This window comes from Rhinatrema bivittatum, chromosome 17, assembly GCF_901001135.1.
Source record: "Rhinatrema bivittatum chromosome 17, aRhiBiv1.1, whole genome shotgun sequence".
Lineage (NCBI taxonomy): Eukaryota > Metazoa > Chordata > Amphibia > Gymnophiona > Rhinatrematidae > Rhinatrema > Rhinatrema bivittatum.
Genome location: NC_042631.1, coordinates 27220929 through 27242057, shown reverse-complemented (window position 1 = coordinate 27242057; position 21129 = coordinate 27220929). Strand labels below are relative to the sequence as shown.

The following is a 21129-nucleotide window of genomic DNA, read 5'->3' as shown; positions in this document are numbered from 1 at the left end:
GTTTTAGGTAATACAGAGTCAGCTAGGCATGAGGTTGTCTATACAAGCTAAGACTTGCAGATTATCTTACATTTACAGCTCAGCAAAGGGATGGGGTGAGGGAAGGACGACTTGATAGAGGTGGTAGAGACAATACAGTTTTACAGTTCTAATAACAGCTGAGAAAGCTAATATCTTTAGGAAATCCTTTTGTGTTGGTTCCAAAGTATAAGATCATCTCAATTTCATAATATTATGCATTGTTGTGTCATTTTGAAATTCCTTTAGGTTTCCCTGATTGTGTGGTCTGACTGGAGAAAAGGCAGATTAGAAATGGAAAAATAATTCATAAAATTCCTTTTTACTCATTGTTAAATACTTGTGGTGTATAATTGCAAAAGTGTCTGCCTTGGTTATAGGAGGAGGGCAGTTTTTTTAAACTGAAATGAAAAGGGGTGCTTTTTTCTAGGGTTGAAAGACAAAAAAGCCTATTATTCTAGCAACTGGACTCCTAGATAATTAGCTTCAATAAGTAGTAATTCCTTTCACTCAGATAATTGTAATTTATATTGTCATGTTACTTTAAAAAATTGGTTTTCATATTCTTCCTATTAATCTTTATTAGCTTACACTAATACTTTTAAATTTTCATTTCAAAAACATATAAGAAAAAAAATCTTTGCTAGAGAATAAATTTTACTTTACCTTATCTATTTGATTTTAAAGAATTAGTGACAACTTTACAGAATGTGCTTCATTCAATGCAATAATTGCGGGGCTTATTTTCCAGGGCCTACCATTTACAGAATCATAGCTTGTCCCGTTTGCCTTCAGCTGTCTGCAATTAAAATGGAGCTGATTCATCTAAGGGAGGAATTGTCCAGGATTCAGTTAACCTCCCCTTCCTTGAACCATCCAGTATCTCTCGCCCATCTCCCACAGAGTTTTCAGAAACCCAAGAAAAAATGATTTACAGTGGGCTCTGGTACAACAAGACATGTGACAGACACCCACCTTCCCCAACTTTGGCTGTGCCGGGGTATGGAGCGCCGGCAGCTGGCTGGTGCGCAAGATACGCCTGCCAGAGGCAGGCGTAAAAAGTGAAATAAGGTAGGGGGGGATTTAGGTAGGGTTGAGGGGGTGGGTTAGATAGGAGAAGGGAGGGGAAGGTGGGGGAAGCGAATGAAAAGTTCCCTCCGAGGCCGCTCCAATTTTGGAGCGGCCTTGGAGGGAACGGGGAAAGCCATCAGGGCTCCCCTATGGCTCGGTGCGTGCAAGGTGCACAAGTGTGCACTCCTTGAGCGCGCCGACCCTGGATTTTATAACATGCGCGCGGTAGCACGCGCATGTTATAAAATCGGGTGCACATTTGTGCACGCCGGGTAGCGCGCACAAATGTACCCTGCACGCTGGGTAGCGTGCACAAATGTACCCTGCACGCACGCTTCTTTAAAAATCTACCCCAATGTGTGTAGAGAGATAAAGAAGTGGTGTTCACTAAAGAAGACCCTGGAGAAGGACTTTTGCTGGTTGACAAGACTGTAGGTGGAAATAGGGTAGATGAAAATCTGTTTACAGAAGAGAATGAATGGGAAGAGCTAGGAAAACTAAAAATGCGCAAGGCCATGAGGCCAGATGAAGTTCATCCCAGGATACTGGTGGGTCCACTGCATGACCTGTTCAATAGATCCCTGGAAATGGGAGTGGTGCCAAAAGATTGAAGAAGAGTGGTGGTGGACCTGCTCCACAAGACTGGTAACAGAGAGGAGGCTGTAAACTACAGGCCAGTTAGCTCACTTTGGTGGTGGGAAAAGTAATGGAGACTCTGCTGAAGGAAAGGATAGTGAACTATCTACACTCAGGAGGATTTCTGGAACTGAGGCAACATGGATTCACTAGGGGAAGGTCCTGTCAAACAAATCTGATAGATCTTTTATGATTGGGTGATTAAAGAACTGGATCAAGAAAGAGCACTCAATGTGATCTACTTGGATTTCAGCAAAGCTTTTAATATGGTCCCACACAGGAGACTTATGAAGAAAATGAGAAGCTTGGGAGTGAGCACCAAGGTGGAAGCATGGATTACAAACTGATTGGTGGACAGAAGACAGCATGTGATGGTAAATGGAACCTACTCTGATGAGAGAGCAGTGTCAAATGGAGTGTCACAGGGATCGGTGTTGGGACCATTTCTGTTCAATATCTTTGTGAGCGACATTGCAGGGGGATAGAAGGTAAAGTTTGTCTATTTGCGGATGATACTAAGATCTGCAACAGAGTGGACACGCCGGAAGGAGTAGAGAGAAAAAGACATGATTTAAGGAAGCTTGAACAGAGGTTGAAGATATGGCAGCTGGGATTCAATGCCAGGAGGTGCAGAGTCATGCATTTGGGATGTGATAATCCAAAAGAGCTGTATGTGGTGAGAGGTGAAGGGCTATTGTGCACAGAGCAAGAGAGGGACCTTGGGGTGATAGTGTCTAGTGATCTGAAGACGGAGAAGTGATTATAACAAGGCGATAGCTAAAGCCAGAAGAATGCTGGGCTGCATAGACAGAGGAATAACTGGTAAGAAAAGGGAAATGATAATCCCCTTGTATAGGTCCTTGGTGAGGCCTCACCTGGAGTACTATATTCAGTTCTGGAGACCTTATCTCAAAAGGGACATTGCCAGGATGGAGGCTGTCCAGAGAAGGGTGACCAAATTGGTGGGTGGTCTCCATCAAATGTCTTATGAGGAAAGGTTGAAGAACCTAAATATATATACCCTGGAGGACAGGAGGTGCAGGGGAGATAAGATACATACTTTCAGATACCTGAAAAGTTTTAATGATGTACAATCAACAAGCCTTTTCCTTTGGAAAGAAATCAGTAGAACTAGAGGTCATGTAATGAAACCTCAGGGAGCATGACTCAGAATCAACATCAGGAAATATTTCTTCACAGAGAGTGGTGGATGCCTGGAATGCCCTTCCAGAGGAGGTGGTAAAGACAAAAACAGTGAAAGAATTCACAGAGGCATGGGATAAACACTGTGGATCCCTAAAGGCTAGAGGGTGGAAATGAAGAAATGAGTGCATGGAGATAACTTGCTGGTGTGGTAGTTACTACCCTTAATCAATAAGCCTTCACACTGTTATCGTGCAGGATTTGGGGCATTTTCACCTTGGTTTTATTCCTATGCTGCAAGCAGAAGGATCAGGGTTCTTTAAAATGAGATTGAGCTTCAATTTCTGCACTAACAGACAGGGGTGCAACTCCCCAGTTAGTCCTGTGCAAAGGCTGCTTTTGAGCATGCAGTAACTGGCACTCAATAACAATAAGAGCTGCAATTTTACTGAAGCAGGATAGCAAACTTCAATGTAAATGTTAGACATACTTGAGTCAGCAAATTGCATGAGAAAATGCATGAAACCCTGCAAGATACCACATTAACCCCCCCATATTGTGCAGTTTCTCAAGCTCAGCTAAAAGGACAAGAAGGGACTATCCTCAGCTATTAGCACAGAATCAGCCAAAAAGAGGCTGAGAAGCAATGTAAGACGAACATATATAACTTCAACATAAGAAAGCAGATGTATGTCTATTCACCCTGTCTTGGGTGAATTCCTTATTCAAAAAGGTGAGTAATAAATCCAAATGAATTAATAGATGCAAACAAGTTTGCACTCACCACAGTTCAGTAGAATTATCTCCACTGTATGCAACAAAAAAGCATTCATATTTGCAAAACTGATTTATTAGTAATGGGCATCATTATATTAAAGATGCTAGTCCTAATTTGAAGAGTGATATAAGATAAATCATCCCTTTGGGCCTTGAGCCCCTATGATTTATTTTAATGTATTTCAGCATCCTGAAAATCTTAAATCAAGGTGCTAAAGGGACTACACTCTGGACTATTTTATCATTTTCTCCCCAGAATAAACGTGGTGATTGGTTGCAGTAGTAAATCTGCTCTAAATAGGGTCACATTGTTTTATTTAAAATAAAGATGCAATGAATATAAATCCCGGCAATCAGAGCAATGTAGTATATTAGTCGTTAATCCTCAATAAATACAAGCTCTTTGTTAATAGGGTTAATAATTACCACAAATTATCCTGCAATGACTTCTCTGTTTCTAAAATACAAGTTTTTACTGATGAGCCCCTGGTTGCACTGCTGAATGAGCTGCTGCCACCCGTGCCATTCCGTGGATCAGCTTTAGAGGTTTTTTCATTATTAACTTGGCCATCGTGTTTCCACCCCCCAGAAAGTGAGCCCATTTAACTTCCCAGTTTTATACTGAACAATGTAAACTCTGTCTGACACATCCTGGAATTGATGATCATGCATTTAACCAGGTTTGAACAAAACCGCTACAGAGACTGCCTTCCATGAACTTTGCTGGCAGCGGATTCCTATCCAAAGGGATAGACTCAGAAAGATTTCATCCTGATTATTCTGGGTAAAATCATATTTATCTGGGGAAAATATTGCTTTGAACATGAACTGTATACTAAATATGACCTCACTGCCATGTAAGCCGATTTATTTTACTAGGTGTCAGAGCAGAATATATTTTTTAACTTTTTATTTAAGTAAATTTTAAATACAATTCAAGAAACTTTGTTAAATGTAAACATATGTATATCTTATCAATGAGACACTAACTTTCCTATGTAACCTTTAAAGAAGTATTTAGACAATAATCTATTTTAAAGAGATATAATTTGAATTCCTAGAGATGGTGTGATGGGGTCTATATCCCAAAACAGAAACGGCATCTAAAAGCCCAGGAACTAAAGATGCAGGAGAAAGGGGGAAGGGAAATAAGGCAACTCCCAGCTGAAGACATCCCTTGGTTCCTCCCACCTGAAGACATCCCTTGGTTCCTCCCACCAGAGGCTATAAGTGCAGAGGAGCCGCAGGTGTGGGAGATGGAGGGTGGAGCTGCTGAGCCCAATCCCTGGGTCCAAGGGGAGGTGACAAATGAGGAGGGGCCGTACAGAGCCAACCAGCTACATGTGGAGGAGGAGTCTAGGGAGGATAAAAAGGCCACATCAGGAGAGCAGTCTCAGTCTCCAGCCGGGGACTGAGGGAGGAAGGTTGGACTACCAGGCTGCTGTAAGGACGCTTTGATACCAGACAACCCGACCGTGTGGAGGAAGACCAACCCCATCACAAGGAAGGTGAGCAAAAGGGACTTTGTTGGTCTGGACTTGCAATATAGACACGTTTGCTGTGAGAACTGCCAGCGGGTGGTTGTATCCTTGGGAAGAGAAATACCCAACCCGAAGGATACGGTGGGTGGTGGCAGTTAGGCCCAACAGGGCCAGACTCTGGAACATTGAATATTGAACTGGATATTGGTTAAAGCTGAACTTGTAAAGCTGAACTTTTATACCAAACTTCAGGAACTGAGAGGTGGCTCAGTAGAGAAGGCATCTGCCTTCTAGGCAGGTGGAACAGGGTTCAAATCCCACCTGAGGACTTATCAGATAAATGCTAATAAACTGTTATTTGGAATTGTGGAGTATCCAGATATGCTCGACCAGGGATTTGATTCCAGGAACAGATGCTTGCAGACTGTTGCAACGCATCACAGATGGCTATATTTAAAGGTTATTTATGTGGGTAAATTGTATTTTATGTGCCTAAACTGGTCGTCGAATCTTGCTCCCCCTTTGATATGGCTAAAGGTATGTGTGGTATTCTGCAACACACACATGCACAACCAGACTTCCAGGGGGCATTTCTAGATTAGGGGAGGAGAATAACATGAGGATTGCATTTTCAACTCCATTTCTGTTCTCTTCCATTAATAAAGTACCTGCCCAAATAGAAGGTGCAAAAGTTCGCAGGTACTCTGTATTCATGGCAAGCCTGAAAGTAAAAGTGCATGCATCCTTCCATTTTGAAAACTGGTCCAAAGTTCCTGGGTAAAAAGTACCCGCAGAGTTCTGGACCAGCTGGGCTTGGCCATAACACAAAGGCAACACACTCAATCCCCGGGAAAGAGGGAAGGCGGTGATGTGCCTGCAATGGCCTCTTATGACCATAAAGAATGGAGCTGAGGAATCATCCTGGGGCCTCCAAGATTCTTGGTGCCAAAAATACAAAGAAGTAGCGGGGTGATATACAAACCGAGAAACAAAAAAAAAAACAACCCAAAATGTAACTTTGCTTTGAAGCAAGCTCCATCTTTAACAGAAAGCAAAACAAATTCAGAAAGAGATTGTCCCTATTAGGGATGTGCAATCGTTTTTCCTGAAATAGGCAATGTCAACAAAATTGCCTAATTCAAAATGGTTTGGGAGAACCGAAAAACTAATGATTTTTTTTCCGAAATTTCGGGAAAAATTCATTTTTGAGTTAGTGCGTGCTAACTCTGCCAGGTTAGTGCACACTATCTGCTAGGTTAGCATGCACTAACTCGAAAATCAGGGCCCCCGAAAAAAAAAAACTCAAACCACGGGAAAAATGAAATTCCCATGGGGGGCCCTGAAACGAAGCCTGACACTAAATTTTTACCCGAAGCACATCTCTACACAAAGAGACAAATTGTTAAAACTTTTTATATTGGTGACCGATGTTTACATGCATAAAAAAACTTTTGAAAATTTCCTTTTCTCCCCCCTCCCGTGACCCTACTGTGGTAGAAGGATGGGTTAAGTTAAGTCAGAGAAGGGAGAGGATGCTTTGTACCTGCCTCGAAGCATGCAGGTGCAAAGTACCCATGATCCTCCTCTGAAAATTAACATCCCTATGAAGGAGAGTCCCTAGATCCCTCCCCCTTCCTTAACCTGTGCAAGACCAGGCTAGATGCCTGATCCACCTTAATCCCCACAGAGGGAGAGAGCTCTGTGGGCCCCTGCTAGGCAGCCAGGGAGGTTAAGAGGCAGAGCCCAACTGGGATCAGTAGGCCAGGCCCAGGTCCTACCAGCCAGGGGAAGGCAGCTTCTGTAACATTACTCTCCTAACCGTGAATCCAGGAAGTGGATGTCTACTGCTGAAGGTAAGCAGATAATTGACTGGAAATTGATGTGCACTGTAAATAAAACACTGAACACAAGCCTTGACTGATCATTTACAGTGTCATAGTCCCTTTGAAAATCCCCTTTTCCCTTTCAAAATTATCTTGCAGGCTTTGCATGCATTCTCAAAATTGCCTGCATAAAGATAAAAGAGATTTTTAAAAACCTTCATTAGTACAGAAAAATCACCCTGTGAACATGGCTGTAATATGTGCATATATACTAAAAATCATTTTGGCCACCCTTCTGTAAAATTTCTGAGTTGCATAAATGGATGAATTTCTGGAAATATTTGGCTCCTGCCATTTCATCTCTCACTGCTAAAAGGCTATTTGGACCAGCTCATAGCACTTTGCTCCTTCCTGTAGCATTTCTTCCTGTGCATAATTTTCAGCACATCTATAGGTTGCACAGAATAGATTTGCCCATTCCAATCTTTCACAGTTCACAACTGGGTTAAAATTTTAGATGATTGCTCATTTTGAAAACGTTTTTCAGTGTGTTTATGGACATGTTACCCATTCACGGGTTTCTTTTTAATTCTGCCTATCTTTGATTATATTATAAAATCAAATCAGAGTTAGAGTATATTTTTATTGATTGATTATATATTTGATTTATATTTCACTTTTTGGCACTTCAAAATCATGAAAAAAATCATGATAAAGAAGACACTGGAGAAAGGTGATCAATGCAATATTCTAAGCGGCAATACATCTTAATCACAATCCTCAATACTTCAGCTTTCCTGGTAGAGGAGAGTGTGAGGATGAGAATCAGAGGAGAGGAGTGATTGGGGAGAGAAAGGATTAGACAGAGATTAGTGGTTCATGGAGGGGTGAAAGTCAATGCAAATTTTGCTGGGTAGGCCTAGCTTAAGGAAAATTGCATTTTCCTAGGGTAGAGGCCCTGAATTTTCAATGTCACATAAAACAGGTGATTTCCAACGCAAGTGCATGTAAAATGCAAGCATTCTCTCACCTGAATTGAGAAACTCTGTTCATCTAATTCATTCTGCCGTACAAGTTCATAGGTAGATTTTCCAGGAAAGTAGTAGTATAGTCCATCAAATGTTTCAAAATTGTATTGTCCCCATGTGCGACATATATTGTCTCTCTCAGATCCTGTGTTATATACTAGAAATGGAATAAATTCAATGTTAAGATTATAAAATGCAAGCAAGTATTAAAGGTATATAAGCAGTTAGGATAAAAGTATTTATGAGCTAAGGGATTATCTTAGAGCAGATACTACTTCAACTCAATGGAGAGTCAACAGCTTGGAGTTAGACAACCATGTTTTTCCCCTTCAAACTCATTTTTGGATTCTGAATATGATGTAGATCCTCAATATTACAGGGAATACAAATCAGGGGGAATTTTCAAAGTCCATGAGTACTTTTATTATCCATCCTTTTACTTTTTTTTTGGAAATTGCCTATGGGCTCCATGGGTAGAAAGCACCCATAGATTTCACACCTGCAAAATCTGCTGGTAGATTGTTCCTGCAAAACAACACGCATCGATTTAAAACTACCATCTACCTATGTTGTTTTACAACCTTGCCTAAAACTCGTGCATCCCACTCCTCCTTTCCTGCCCCAGGAGTGCTGCCCTCAATCCAGCTAAAAGCACAGACACTGTGGAGGGGGCATGCTTGCTCTTAGCCATTGCTTGGGCAATTTTCTGACAACCCAATTGACCTGGATAAATGGCTTTCAAAATTGCCCTCCACATGCCTCCGTCTGCTGGGTCAGTTTATATTCCCTGCAATCTATAAAGTCTCTCCCCACCCCACTGATCAGGAAAAGCACCTGTCCATCCTGATCAAGAGGTGATGGACTTTCCCCTTCACAGCAAAGGAGGAGGGAAGAGGATGCTTAGACCTGAGGGAGGAGAATGATGGCTTGGGCAGAAGCCCCTTCGCAGCCTGGCACAGTCCTCTTTTCTACACAAAGGGGGAGGCACAAAGAATTCATTCAGCCTGGCTCATAGGAATATTTTCTATGTGAGGAGACAGTACCAAGAGCAGGTTCTTTCCTCATCTCTTCCCTTCTCTAGTATCTTAAGGAAGAGCATTATTCCATGGTCTATGCCCACCACCAGGGTATAAAAGTCCAACAAGAATATGCAGAATACTGTGCTTAGGACAAAGGAAATCCCGTAGATCAAAATTTTGCAATTCACAGATTGCAAGTGGCATGATTTGGGGGAGAGTGGGGATTGATAAGACTTCAGAACAATCTGCTAGCCAAAGAATGACAGATCATGATTTACAAATCCAGATCTCTCGTGAGTTCAGAACCTTGAAAAGTAGGCTAGGGTAGGCGAAAGAGAACCTTTTGAGATCTTCTGATACTCTACAATACAGATTGTTGTGCGCAACGCACCTGTCTGGCACCTAGATCCGGTGGCGTTGAACCGACTGCAATCACAATGCTGCCTATGTGTGCATTCTCCTCCATTCAAACATGTAAATGAATCTAAATGGAAACACAATCCGATAACAATATTTATGTTACATTTCCAAACCTTAGAAATGTTTACCACAATGCCTCCCTGTACAGAGGTACATCACTATCAGCTATAAATAGATAATGCCTTATATATTTAATTTTGTATACATTGTTACATAACTGTACTTTGTTCATTTATGTATTTCAAGATGAATCTTCAAGTCTCAGTGCAATTACAAAGGGTCCACTGCATGCTACATATTAAAGATTGTCCCAATACTAACATCAACATTAATTCTGCTCAACGTTACCTATACACAGGATGATCATATAACTCCATGTCAAAATGGCTGACACAGCCCTAGTTTTGCTCTATTGTGTGCAAGGAATTATAATCCCTTTTTTTGGGAATCCAGAATTACATTGGTATGCATGCAATGGGGCAAAACCAGGACTGGCTCAGCCTGTCCCTTTTGACATGGAGAAATATGGTCACCCTACCTATGCAAAATCTGACCTTTTGCTCTTACAGAAACAGTTATATAATGTAAATACAAGGGTAGCCATGTTAATCTGGTGAAGCAAAAATGACAGAAGCAGTAGCTCCATAAAGACCAGGGTGGCCAACTCCAGTTCTCAAGAGCCACAAACAGGCCAGGTTTTCAGAATATCGACCATGAATATGCATGAGATAGATTTGCATACCCTGCCTATTTTATGCAAATCTGTCTCATGCATATGTGTGGTGGATATCCTGAAAATGTGGCCTGTTTGTGGCTCTTGAGGACCAGAGATAGATTAAATCATTTGTTGAGGCATGAGCTTTCGAGGACCAGAGTTCAATTCATCAGATGCATGAAGTGTAGTATAGGAGCTGGGTAAATATACATGGGAGATTGGGGGGTGGGAGGGAAGGATACAGAACAAAGAGAAGCGTTAAGCTCACACTCCACTGGGTTCTGATGCAAAGAGATGTCCCAGGCCTGAGGAATATTTCATTTATTTTTACAATCTTTTATTCCACAATACTCCAACAAAAATTGATCAATGCAGATTATAATCAAATGGTAATAAAATAGAACACACAGCAACAAAAAAACTAAACATTTCAAATTAATAAAAATCCAGACATTACTCAATTCTATTTATAAAACATTGCCTTCAATTATTTTTGGAACCATAATCTACTTCTTCTCTTACAAGTATTCAAAAACATATTTATTAAATATTGCCTTTACTTTTTTCAGAATCATAAGCAATCTACTTCTGCTTTTACATCATCTGGTAGTCTATTCCATAATGAAGGCCCTACAAACTCAGTCTGGCCTTGGTATCATGCAACCAGTAATTATTAAACAAGGGGATAGAAAGCAGATTCTGTCCAATGAATGGAGAGCCCAAGAGAATGAATAAAGTTCCATATTTTAAACTTAATTCTTTCTTCAATGAGAAGCCAACGCAGCTCCTTCGTTCTAAGGCTAATTCTTTCACAGTAACCAGTCCCCATAGCCACCCTTACTCCTGCATTTTGGACCAATTGTAATACATGCAAACCTTTTTGAGGCAAGTCAATCTACAAAGAATTGCAATAATCTAAATAACTCAGAACTAATGTTTGCATTACGACTCTAAAATCTTCCCTAGAAATAAAATATCTTAGTGGACACACAGTTTTTAAAAAAGGCTATCTTAGCAGCTTTTTTTATCTGAGGTTTAAGAGCTAATCCTGAATCCAGATAAAAACCCAAATTCTGAACCTGACTAGAAACTTCTTCTTATCCCCAATGATGACCAAAATGGTAACAGTAACTGGAGATGGGGTTTTCTCTAACCCTAGTATCTCTGCTTTTTGTAAATTCAACACTAAACTATTCATAGTTAACCACTTGTCCATTGCTTTAATACATGAAAATCCAAAGGAGATAGCTACCATCCAAATTACATGGTATGCAAAATTACATCATCTACATAAATGCATTAGTTTTCCTCAAGGATAGCAAATCTTTATCTAATAGCTGTAAGTATAAAGTAACTAGGATGGTAGATAACACTGAACCTTGTGTAACCCCTGATTCTACAGCCTTCCAGGATGAACTTCTAGTTTTCTATTATACAAAAAAGATGAAATCCAATCAAAAATGTTACCGGTGATCCCAAAGGACCACAGGCAAGCTATCGAGATTTTATGATTCACAGTATCATTATTATTCACAGTATGAGGCCATAAAGGACTTGCGCATGAGTTGTGAAACAGTGAAATCAAAGGTAGTTCCTACTGCCAAACTATAAAGCATTGGAGCTGGTGATCTGAGAGATAACCTTTACAAAATGAGGCTATATGCAAAACATCTCATAGACTCCTATAGTAATGCAGCCAACACTGAACCTGTTCTGATAGGTTTTAGTTGTTGATCCCGTCATGTTTACATTCACTAGTATCACTGGAATACTTTTTTTTTCTTCAAAAGGATTGCTTTTATTGAATAAATATGATCATACCAGCTCAAGATTAGGAAATCCTACCCATATCTACACTCTGTGTAAAATATTAATGTAGAGCTTACCAGATGATCCACATTTTGCACTATGGAATCTTCTTTCCCAGGAAAATGGTATAGTAGGTGACAGGCTATAGACTGAAGTTCCTAATTTCTTTACAAAATAAAATAGTTAAAACTAAATTAGTGATTCAATTTTGCTATGTCAATATTTATTTATTTATTCATTTCATCGTTTTTATAAACTTTCTCCCCAGCCCATTAAGGCTGCCTATGGCAATATACAATAAAATTTCAAAATATTGAAAATATGAAAACAGCATATAAACAATATACATTGAAAACATTAAACAAAATCAAGTCAAACATACACAATACAAATACATAAAATCCAGACATTCCTGTCCACCAAAGCTCAGAATTAGTGCTTTTTTCATCTTCCACCATCTAAATGAGCAGTTTATTATGAAGGTATGTTATAAAATAACCCTGTAAAGCATTTTAGCACAGTTGTCAACTAAATCTCACAAGGCTGTGTCTCTATTTCTCTTCAGCTCAAGGTAGGATTATCAACTGGCTGCATTTTCTCAGGGCACACTGATCAAGTCCTGGGTGTACCCCATTGTGTGCCCATATTTGTAGCGCTGATTTTTCTAGAAAAAGCAGGGGTACAAGTCCATGTATGCAGTAGGGTAAAACCAGGTCTGGAAAGGCCTGGCCTATAGAAAATGGAGTCCATTGGCAAACCTACAAAGTTCTTGAAACACTTGTTGCATAATCATTTTTTCTGAATCTATTTTAGGGAAGAATAAATCTTTCCTAGGAGGACAGACACCTCACTGCATTGGGATAATATGTGCAGACCGGCAATTACAACCTTAAATAACAGTGCTATAAATACATCAGGCTTTCAAGACTGTATTTAGATAGCCTACATGGACGAGTGATTCTAATGCAGTGGTACAACAGCATCAGGTGTCGAAAGAGACTGGAGTAATCCACGTGGAGGGATCATGGTTAAAACCCAAATTTAAATGAGCATAGGAAGGCTGGATTATTTTGGACAACAGCCTCACTATTTGGGTAGCTGTGAGAATTATTACAAACTGGGTAGTAAAACATGGAAGGGATTTAGATATTGGATTAATTACTGGTCTTGTAAGAAACAAAGTTGAAGATGAGAAGACCTATAATGGCCTAACAGTGAAGTGGTAAAGGCACCACTTTTGAGGGATTTTAGGCATACTTGGGACAAATATGTAGGGCTGTAGTGGGAAAAGAAGTGAGAAGTCAGCTAAAAGAGAAGTGGGGAACTGGTGTTGGTCTGCATATGGGAAATTAAATGCTCATCTACCCAAAATGTACCTTTTTTTATAAACATTTATATTCCGCCTAAGTCAATTTTATTTTTTTTATTTAGTATTTTCCTATACCGGCATGTTCTAGGCAGATTACAGTACAACATTAAAATAAGAAATAACATAGCAATTCAAAACAATTCACTTACTTAACAATAAAAGAATTAAAAAATAGAGACAATATTAAAACAATGGAAAGTTTACAGCTTCAGGAAATGTAGCCAAAGGCTTCAGTAAACAGTCATGATTTTAATTGCTTGCGATAAAGCTTTTAATCTGCCACAAACTAAAGATTTTTAGGTAAAACATTCCACATCTGTGGTCCAATAATTGACAAAGCTTGCTCAAGAGTCCCTTTTAAATGGACTTGTTTTATAGAAGGAAGGTTGATATTTGCGTTCAGGAGAAAAATTATTTTTCAAGGAGTGCATATAGTTAGAAGATCATTACGATAATGAGGAGCTCTATGATGGACAATTTTATAAACCAAAGTTAACATTTTAAATCTTGTACACTACTTTATGGGCAGCCAATGCAAATACTTCAGCATGGGGGTCACATGATCTGGTATCTCCCACCTAGCATCAATCTTGTTGCTACATTCTGTAACACCTATAGGGCCAGATTTTTGAACCTACGCACGGGCATAGATTTGTGCACGCAACTTGGCGCACACAAATCTACCCCCAATTTTATAACATGCACGAGCAGCTGCACGCATGTTATAAAATCCGGGGTCGGCGCGCGCAAGGGGGTGCACACTCGTGTACCTTGCACGGGCCGAGCCCTAGGGGAGCCTCGATGGCTTTCCCCATTCCCTCTGAGGCCGCTCCGAAAACAGAGCGGCCTCGGAGGGCACTTTCATTTCAACCCCCACCTTTATTATTTAAGTTGTGCCTGCCTCCAGGAAGGCGTAGGTTGCGCGTGCTGGCCTAGCGGGCCTTCGGAAGCCTCTGGCCGTGCCCTCTCCCCGCCCTGGACCTCCCACACCCCGCCCCCTTTTTTGAGCCCCGGGACATACGTGCGTCCCGGGGCTTGTGCGCATCGCCGAGCCTATGCAAAATTGGCTCGGCGCGTGCAGGAGGAGTTTAAAAGGGTTACGCGCGTATATTACGCACGTAACCCTTTTAAAATCCGCCCCATAGTGACCGTGTGTGACAGAACAGTAATCCAATTAACAAACCATTACTTTAATCTATCAAATTAAAAGAAATGTTTAAACATCTGTCTAAAAGCATCCTTATTCATATAGTTCATATGTCGTAAAAGTGAAAGTTTATAATAAAACGATTTCAATAAAAAATGAATGTGAACCCTATAATTCATAAATGCATCCAGCTGAAAATCAAGGTCATGAACAACCTCATTAAAAAGAATGTATACATCATCAATTTTCAAACTCAGAGCAATTATAGGATGACGCAAAACACATAGGGCTTCAATTTTAGATATATGTATTTATTAACAAGTCTTAGAATCCATTACAGGATGTATTACAATGGAACATTCATAAAATGCAAAAATACAAATCAAACATGTTAACTCATATCGCAACAAACCAGTTCAAGCATGTTAGCACAAATCGTAGCATGCCTGCTCAAACAAAACTGTTTTAATCATTTTTCTAAATATCTTGATGTCTACTTCCCCATGGATCTCAGCTGGTAAACTGTTTCATAAGGTTGGTGTTGCATAAGAAAATGCCCTAGATTGGGTGACCATCAATCTACACTTCCTTAATAACGGAATAACTAGCAAGATTGCACCCTGAAACCTCAATACATGACCTGGAGCATATACAATTACATCTTATCTCTTAAAGAATTAGGTATCTCACCAAGAGAAACAGCTTGTGAATCAGTACAAATATTTAAATCTTGCCCACCATTTTATAGGCAGCTCTTATAGAACTGGACTTATATGAGCATTTATCGTAATACCTGATATCAGTCGTGCGGCTGCATTTTGTAAAAGTAGATAGGCTTAACCAAATTTTGAGGAAGCCCACACAAGAGACTATTAAAGTAATCAAGTTGGCCATGTAATACTGCCTGCAATACAGTTCGAAAACAATCATGGGGCAACAGTTTTTCAATGGTCGTAATAATCATAGGGGTAGATTTTCTAAAAGTGCGCCCACGTGTACTTTTGTTCGCGCACCAGGCACAAACAAAAGTATACCGGATTTTATAAGATACACGCATAGCCGCGCGTATCTTATTACATCCGGGGTCAGCGTGCGCAAGGGGGTGCACATTTTGTGCAACTTGCACGCGCCGAGCCCTGCACGTGCTGCCCATTCTCTCTCTCCCCCCCAACCTTCCCCTCCCTTCTCCTACGTAACCCACCCCCCTGGCCCTATCTAAATCCCCCCCCCTTACCGTTGTTGTAAATGTTATGCCTGCCTCTGGCAGGCGTAACTCGCACACGCCAGTGGGCCGCTGGCATGCTAGCTCCCAACCCGGGGGCTGTTCTGAAGGCCTCTGCCGTGCCCCCGGAACGCCCCCGGGCTGGCACCATGCCCCCCCCCCCCCCAGCGAAGCCCTGGGACTTACGCGCTTCCTGGGGCTTGCGCATGCAGCCGAGCCTATGCAAAATAGGCTCGGCGCGCGCAGGGTTGTGTTAAAAGGTTTACGCGAGTACCTTATGCATGTAACACTTTTAAAATCTACCCCATAACGTATAAAATCCATTCTATAATTTTTTTAACATGATTCTTCAAAGTTAAACAAGAATCTGTAGTAACTCCAAGGTTACTTGCTTCAAATTCAATTTTTAGGTAACAATTTTCAAATTCCAAATCATGGCATCCTTCTTCAGGTAGTTTGCGGTCAATCTACAAAACAGTGCTCTTCTCAATATTAAGCCTTAAACTCTTAGACCTCAGCCATCTACTAATAAGTTGTAAACAATCCTGAAAAATCATTATTGTAAAAATCCCATCAATTGTACAGGATAAGAAAAACTGAAGGTCATCTGCATATAAGAATTGGAGTACCCCCAAAGAACTAAGCAATGATCCTAAAGAATGCAGATAAATGATGAACAATACTGCAGAAAGTGAAGAGCCTTGCAGCACCTCAATATTAGATGTAAACCAGTCAAAACTTTGAAAGCCCATCCTTACATGTTGACAACAATTTAACAGATAAGACTCAGACCAATTGTATACAGTCCCCCATACCAATCTTTTTAAGAATATACAAAAGTATACCATGGTTAACTATATCAAATGTTGAACGAATATCTAACTGAACCAGTAGACGTGATTCTCCATGATCTAACTTCACTAATAACTCATTCATCAATGAACACAGCAAGGTCTCAGTACTAAGAGATTTATGAAAACCATGCTGATGCTCATTAAGAATGGAATTCTCAATCAAGAAATTTTCCAATTGTAAATATACACATTTTTCTATGATTTTTCCTACATTTGGAAAATTAGAAAAGGCGATAGTTTTCAACCATAGCAGGGGATAAATGATCTCTTTTTAAATAAGTTTTATAGCAGCGACTTTGAGAACATCAGGTAAAACACTATTTATCATGGAAGAGTTAACATCTCTTGCAAGAGTGTAACAATATCATTGCCAATACACCTCATGTATGCAAATGGACAAGGGTCGAGACTGCAGGAAGTTGACTGTAAACTTCCAAGTACCCTCTACAGTTCAACTCGAGAAATATATTCCAAAGATGTCCATTGTATTTCCACACCTGGCCTATCACCCAGCAGATAGTAAGACCCAAAGGTGTAATATTGGTTTGTAGACTTAAACTCCGGACTTTTCCTTGAAAGAACTTTAACAACTCATAACAAGTAGGAGTGAGATTAAAATGTAGAATAGGTCTCTGCATCTACCTATGTACCACAGATTATAATTATTGTGGCTGATAAGCAACTTTTCAATTCTATCTTTCAAATAAAACTGCTTATGCTCAGGGCAAAGGCTCAGATATTCTTATAAAGCAATCTGATAAGCTTCCTCAGAGGATTGATCTTTCAACTTCCTCCATCTCTCTATTCTCTTAAAAGCAACCTTCCTTGAAAACCAACAGGCTTTCTTACAATCACATTTAGCTTGTACAATCCTTTGAGGAGCCAAATTATTATAAACTGCAATAATCAATTCTGTATCAAGATTCTCATAAGCATTCTCTTGAGATGGTTTATGATATTCAGTGGACCATACAACTTTAAAAACCAGATTATCTATTATGCTTCTCACAAGGGCAACTACCTATTAAAATATCAATCTGGAAAAACACCAAAAAATGGCTGCACCATAATGATATCTTATCTTTACCAAACACTTTATTGGACCAACCACCCAAACATAAAATTAAATCTAAAGTATGACTGGCCCTATGTATAGAGCCGGACACTAGCGGGCGGATTTTAAATGCCCTGTGCGTATCTTATAAAATCCGGGGTCGGCGCGCGCAAGGGGGGTGCACATTTGTGCAACTTGTGCGCGCCGAGCCCTGTGCGCACTGCCCGATCCCTCCAAGGCCACTCCAAAATCGGAGCGGCCTCAGAGGGAACTTCCTTCCACCCCCCCACACCTTACCCCCCCCCCCCCCCCCACCTTTATCTGAAAAGTTACTACTGTCTCCGGGCAGTAGTAACTTACGCGCACCAGCGCAGCAGGCCCCAACACAGGCCACTGTGTCAGGGCACTCGGCCATACCCCCGGACTGCCCACATGCCCCCGAATACGCCCCTGATCCAAAACTGCGCCCCCCCAGCCACGCCCCCGACCGCCCGTTTTTGCAAGCCCCAGGACTTACGCGCATCCTGGGGCTTGCGCGTGCCGCCGAGCCTATGCAAAATAGGCTCGGCGGCGCGCAGGGGGGATTTTAAAAGGGTTAAGCGCGTACCTTATGTGCGTAACCCTTTTAAAATCCAGCCCTTAATGCATATTGTGACCAGAATTTACAGTTTAACCATTGTTTAAACCACACAGATTTCCTTTTTGGATATTCATATCAGTTACAATAATGATGAATTCCTTACTTCCATTTTCAGGAAAAGTACTGACCGTAACACTCTTTTATCTTTTAACAGCCACCATCCATACTTTTTAATGACCAACATACCGGTTTGTCAATTCCTGCGGCTAAAGCACCTTTGTACCACAAAGGAAGACTTTCTAATACAAGCCAGAGAAATGACAACTCACTTCTCAAAGGGGGTACCTTCGCTGCATTCTCAAATGGGCATTTTAAACGAGCGCTCTATGCTAATCGGGATCTTCTTCTTAGAGCCCCTGTATGCCCAGTGTTGGATAGCATTAACTGAATTTAATGGACTTTTTTTTCCTGCTTTTGATTTTTATATTGTACATTTTTGACCAGTGGATATTTATTTATTTTATTTATTTAAGGGTTTTTTATATACCGAGGCACGTTTGCAAAACATCACCTCGGTTCACAATGTAACATAACCTAGCAACAAGCTTTACAATAATATAAATTTTTTAACAATCTTTTTGTTTGGAACACAGCACAGTGAGTGTCTATTTTTGGAGAGGGATTCTCAAGAGTGTCCCCACCACAGAACCCAGAGAGGATCAGTGCTCAGTAGTAAATGGAAGGTGACCCCCTTGAAAAAGTGGGGTTCCACGTAGAAGATGACCTTGGAGGACCTATGTATTCTTAAATGCTCATGTATTACAACATCTTTGGATTATGCTTACACTAGGTCAGTAAAAGGGTATCACAACCTACAAAGAATCAAATACATGAGTAAACCAAGTTGACATCAGAGGTATCAAGACAACACACAGGCAGCCACCCAAATGCACAAGAACAAAGAGCATACTTGTTCTGTACTCTTTTAGAGGGACTCACGGCAGAGACAAATAAGGGCACGCACTTATTTCATCTTATTTGAAAACATCAGTAGCTCACAAAAGGGAGAGGGTGCACTTTCTTGTAGGAAATATTCTTCGTTTTAAATTGTTTGCTGTAAAAGCAGCTGCGAGTATGCTGTCTTTCTAACTTCTTGACTATTTTAACTAAATTCTGTAGGAGGTCACTTTTCAAAAAAATGCTTGGTGCCTAAACTGTAGGCAAAGTAGGTGGATTTTCAACCATATATAGGCACCTGAAAATGGCCCTAAATAGGCCTGCCATTCATTTGCCTAGAGCAGTGGTTCTCAACCAGAATGTCAGGACATGCTGGTGTGTCACCAAAAATCAGACATAGCAAGCCTATGCTTTCTATAACAGCCACAGGTGCTTGCTGCTTGAGGAGAGTGCAGAGTAAGGAGCTGGAAGCTAAAATTCCTCATCACTGCTTCCTGCTTTTCTCCTCAACCCTGGCAATTACTGCCACCACCAATCCAAGCCAGAAATCTTGCAGGCATGCTGCATCCTGCCCCCACCCCCACACACTTCTTGGAGTTTCAGTTTTCTCTGTATTCTTGTTTGTAATAAGAGTCAATCTGCATTCTGCATGTTTGACAGAGGTGAGGGATTCTGCTAACTAGGATGTAGATCCTGTGTAGGGATCTAGAGCAGTCTGGCTTTGTTTTTCCAGTAGTAAGTGTACTGTGTTCTATATTTGCAGTCTTGCTTTTTCATAGGTAAGGTTGTTGCTGTTCAAGTCCTCTTATGGTATGGCTAGTATGCTATATAATTTCTACACATCTTTTTAGCAGGTTTTCATGTTATTTCACAAAGTGGCTGGCAGTGAAGGGATTCTGAAGCCCTATTACTGAGGGATACCAGAATATTAATATATTTTTTTTTGTGTGGTGAGTTGAAAGGGGACATTTCCTAACTCTGCTCTGTATAAACTCCAGAAGAGGTCAGAGGTTTACAGTGAAATGCATGAGAGTTTGTCTGTATCGAGAAATTGTGTGCTGCATATGCATATCAGTCCCAGATTTCTCACTGATGTGGTAAGCAAAGATTAACATTTTTGTGAAAAAATAATAACATTTAATATTGATATTTTGTAAGCAGTTACTGAAATAAAAGAATGTTATCTTTCTCCTGCATCATTTTCAACAATAAAATGTATCTAGGATTTTTTTTGTAGTTTAGCTGTGATATGTAGCATGCAATGTGTCACGCACATGAGCATCATCTGTCGTGTGTGCCATGACAGAAAAAAGCTTGAGAACCACTGGCCTAGATTATGGATCCCAATATGCCGTGTGCTGAAAATCAGTGCCTAAGTGCCTATCCTTTTTCCTTGTCCTAACTCTATACCCCTGCAACAATCACATTTTAGGAACCTAAATTTAGGTGTTCAGGCCTAGTCAGTTTTTAAAGAAACAATTTAGATGCCTAACTCCCACAGTTAACTGCTAAAACCTTAGAAAATCAACCGCATTTGTAGATTAATATAAAGTGGTTAATATTTTTTTTCATGGTTTTTTCTGTCTAGTAAAATGATGACACGATATAATGAAATTCAGATATTTATTTGTTCCACAGTTATCTTTTACTGTCCCCCTCAGTAAATGATATTTTGACTTTAACTCTGTCTGGAACTTGTTTTTAACCCCATAGGCCCAGACTGGGGAGTCCTACCTGGAAGTGTGGTTAGGTCAGGCAAGTAAACTGTGTGCCTAGGAATGAATTTTCAAATTTATATACTTAGTTTAACCCCCATTCTTCTGCCCTCAGAAATAGGGGCAAAGACTGCAGGTGCCTTTGTATCCATATATGTGTAAGATCCCCTATTAGTGGGGGTTTTCTCTTTGAAAATTCTCTTATAAATGCACCGGTACAAAAGTGCTTGCGTATCTTGACACTAAGCAGCTTACTAACAATTGCCTCCTACACTGAAATGTGCAAAGATC

The 21129-nt window shown here is 40.5% G+C and overlaps 1 protein-coding gene across 1 annotated transcript in view; it reads right to left on the bottom strand.

Annotated features, from left to right (window-relative positions):
* The window catches only part of OTOG (otogelin), a 193737-nt gene that overhangs the window by 155556 nt on the left and 17052 nt on the right, over positions 1-21129 (bottom strand). Inside the window, exons 4-5 of the mRNA XM_029583100.1 lie at positions 9388-9480; positions 7980-8134 (exon numbers count right to left, since the gene is read on the bottom strand). Of these exons, the coding sequence (XP_029438960.1) occupies positions 7980-8134; positions 9388-9480 (248 nt within the window). The remainder of the gene's footprint in view (positions 1-7979; positions 8135-9387; positions 9481-21129) is intronic.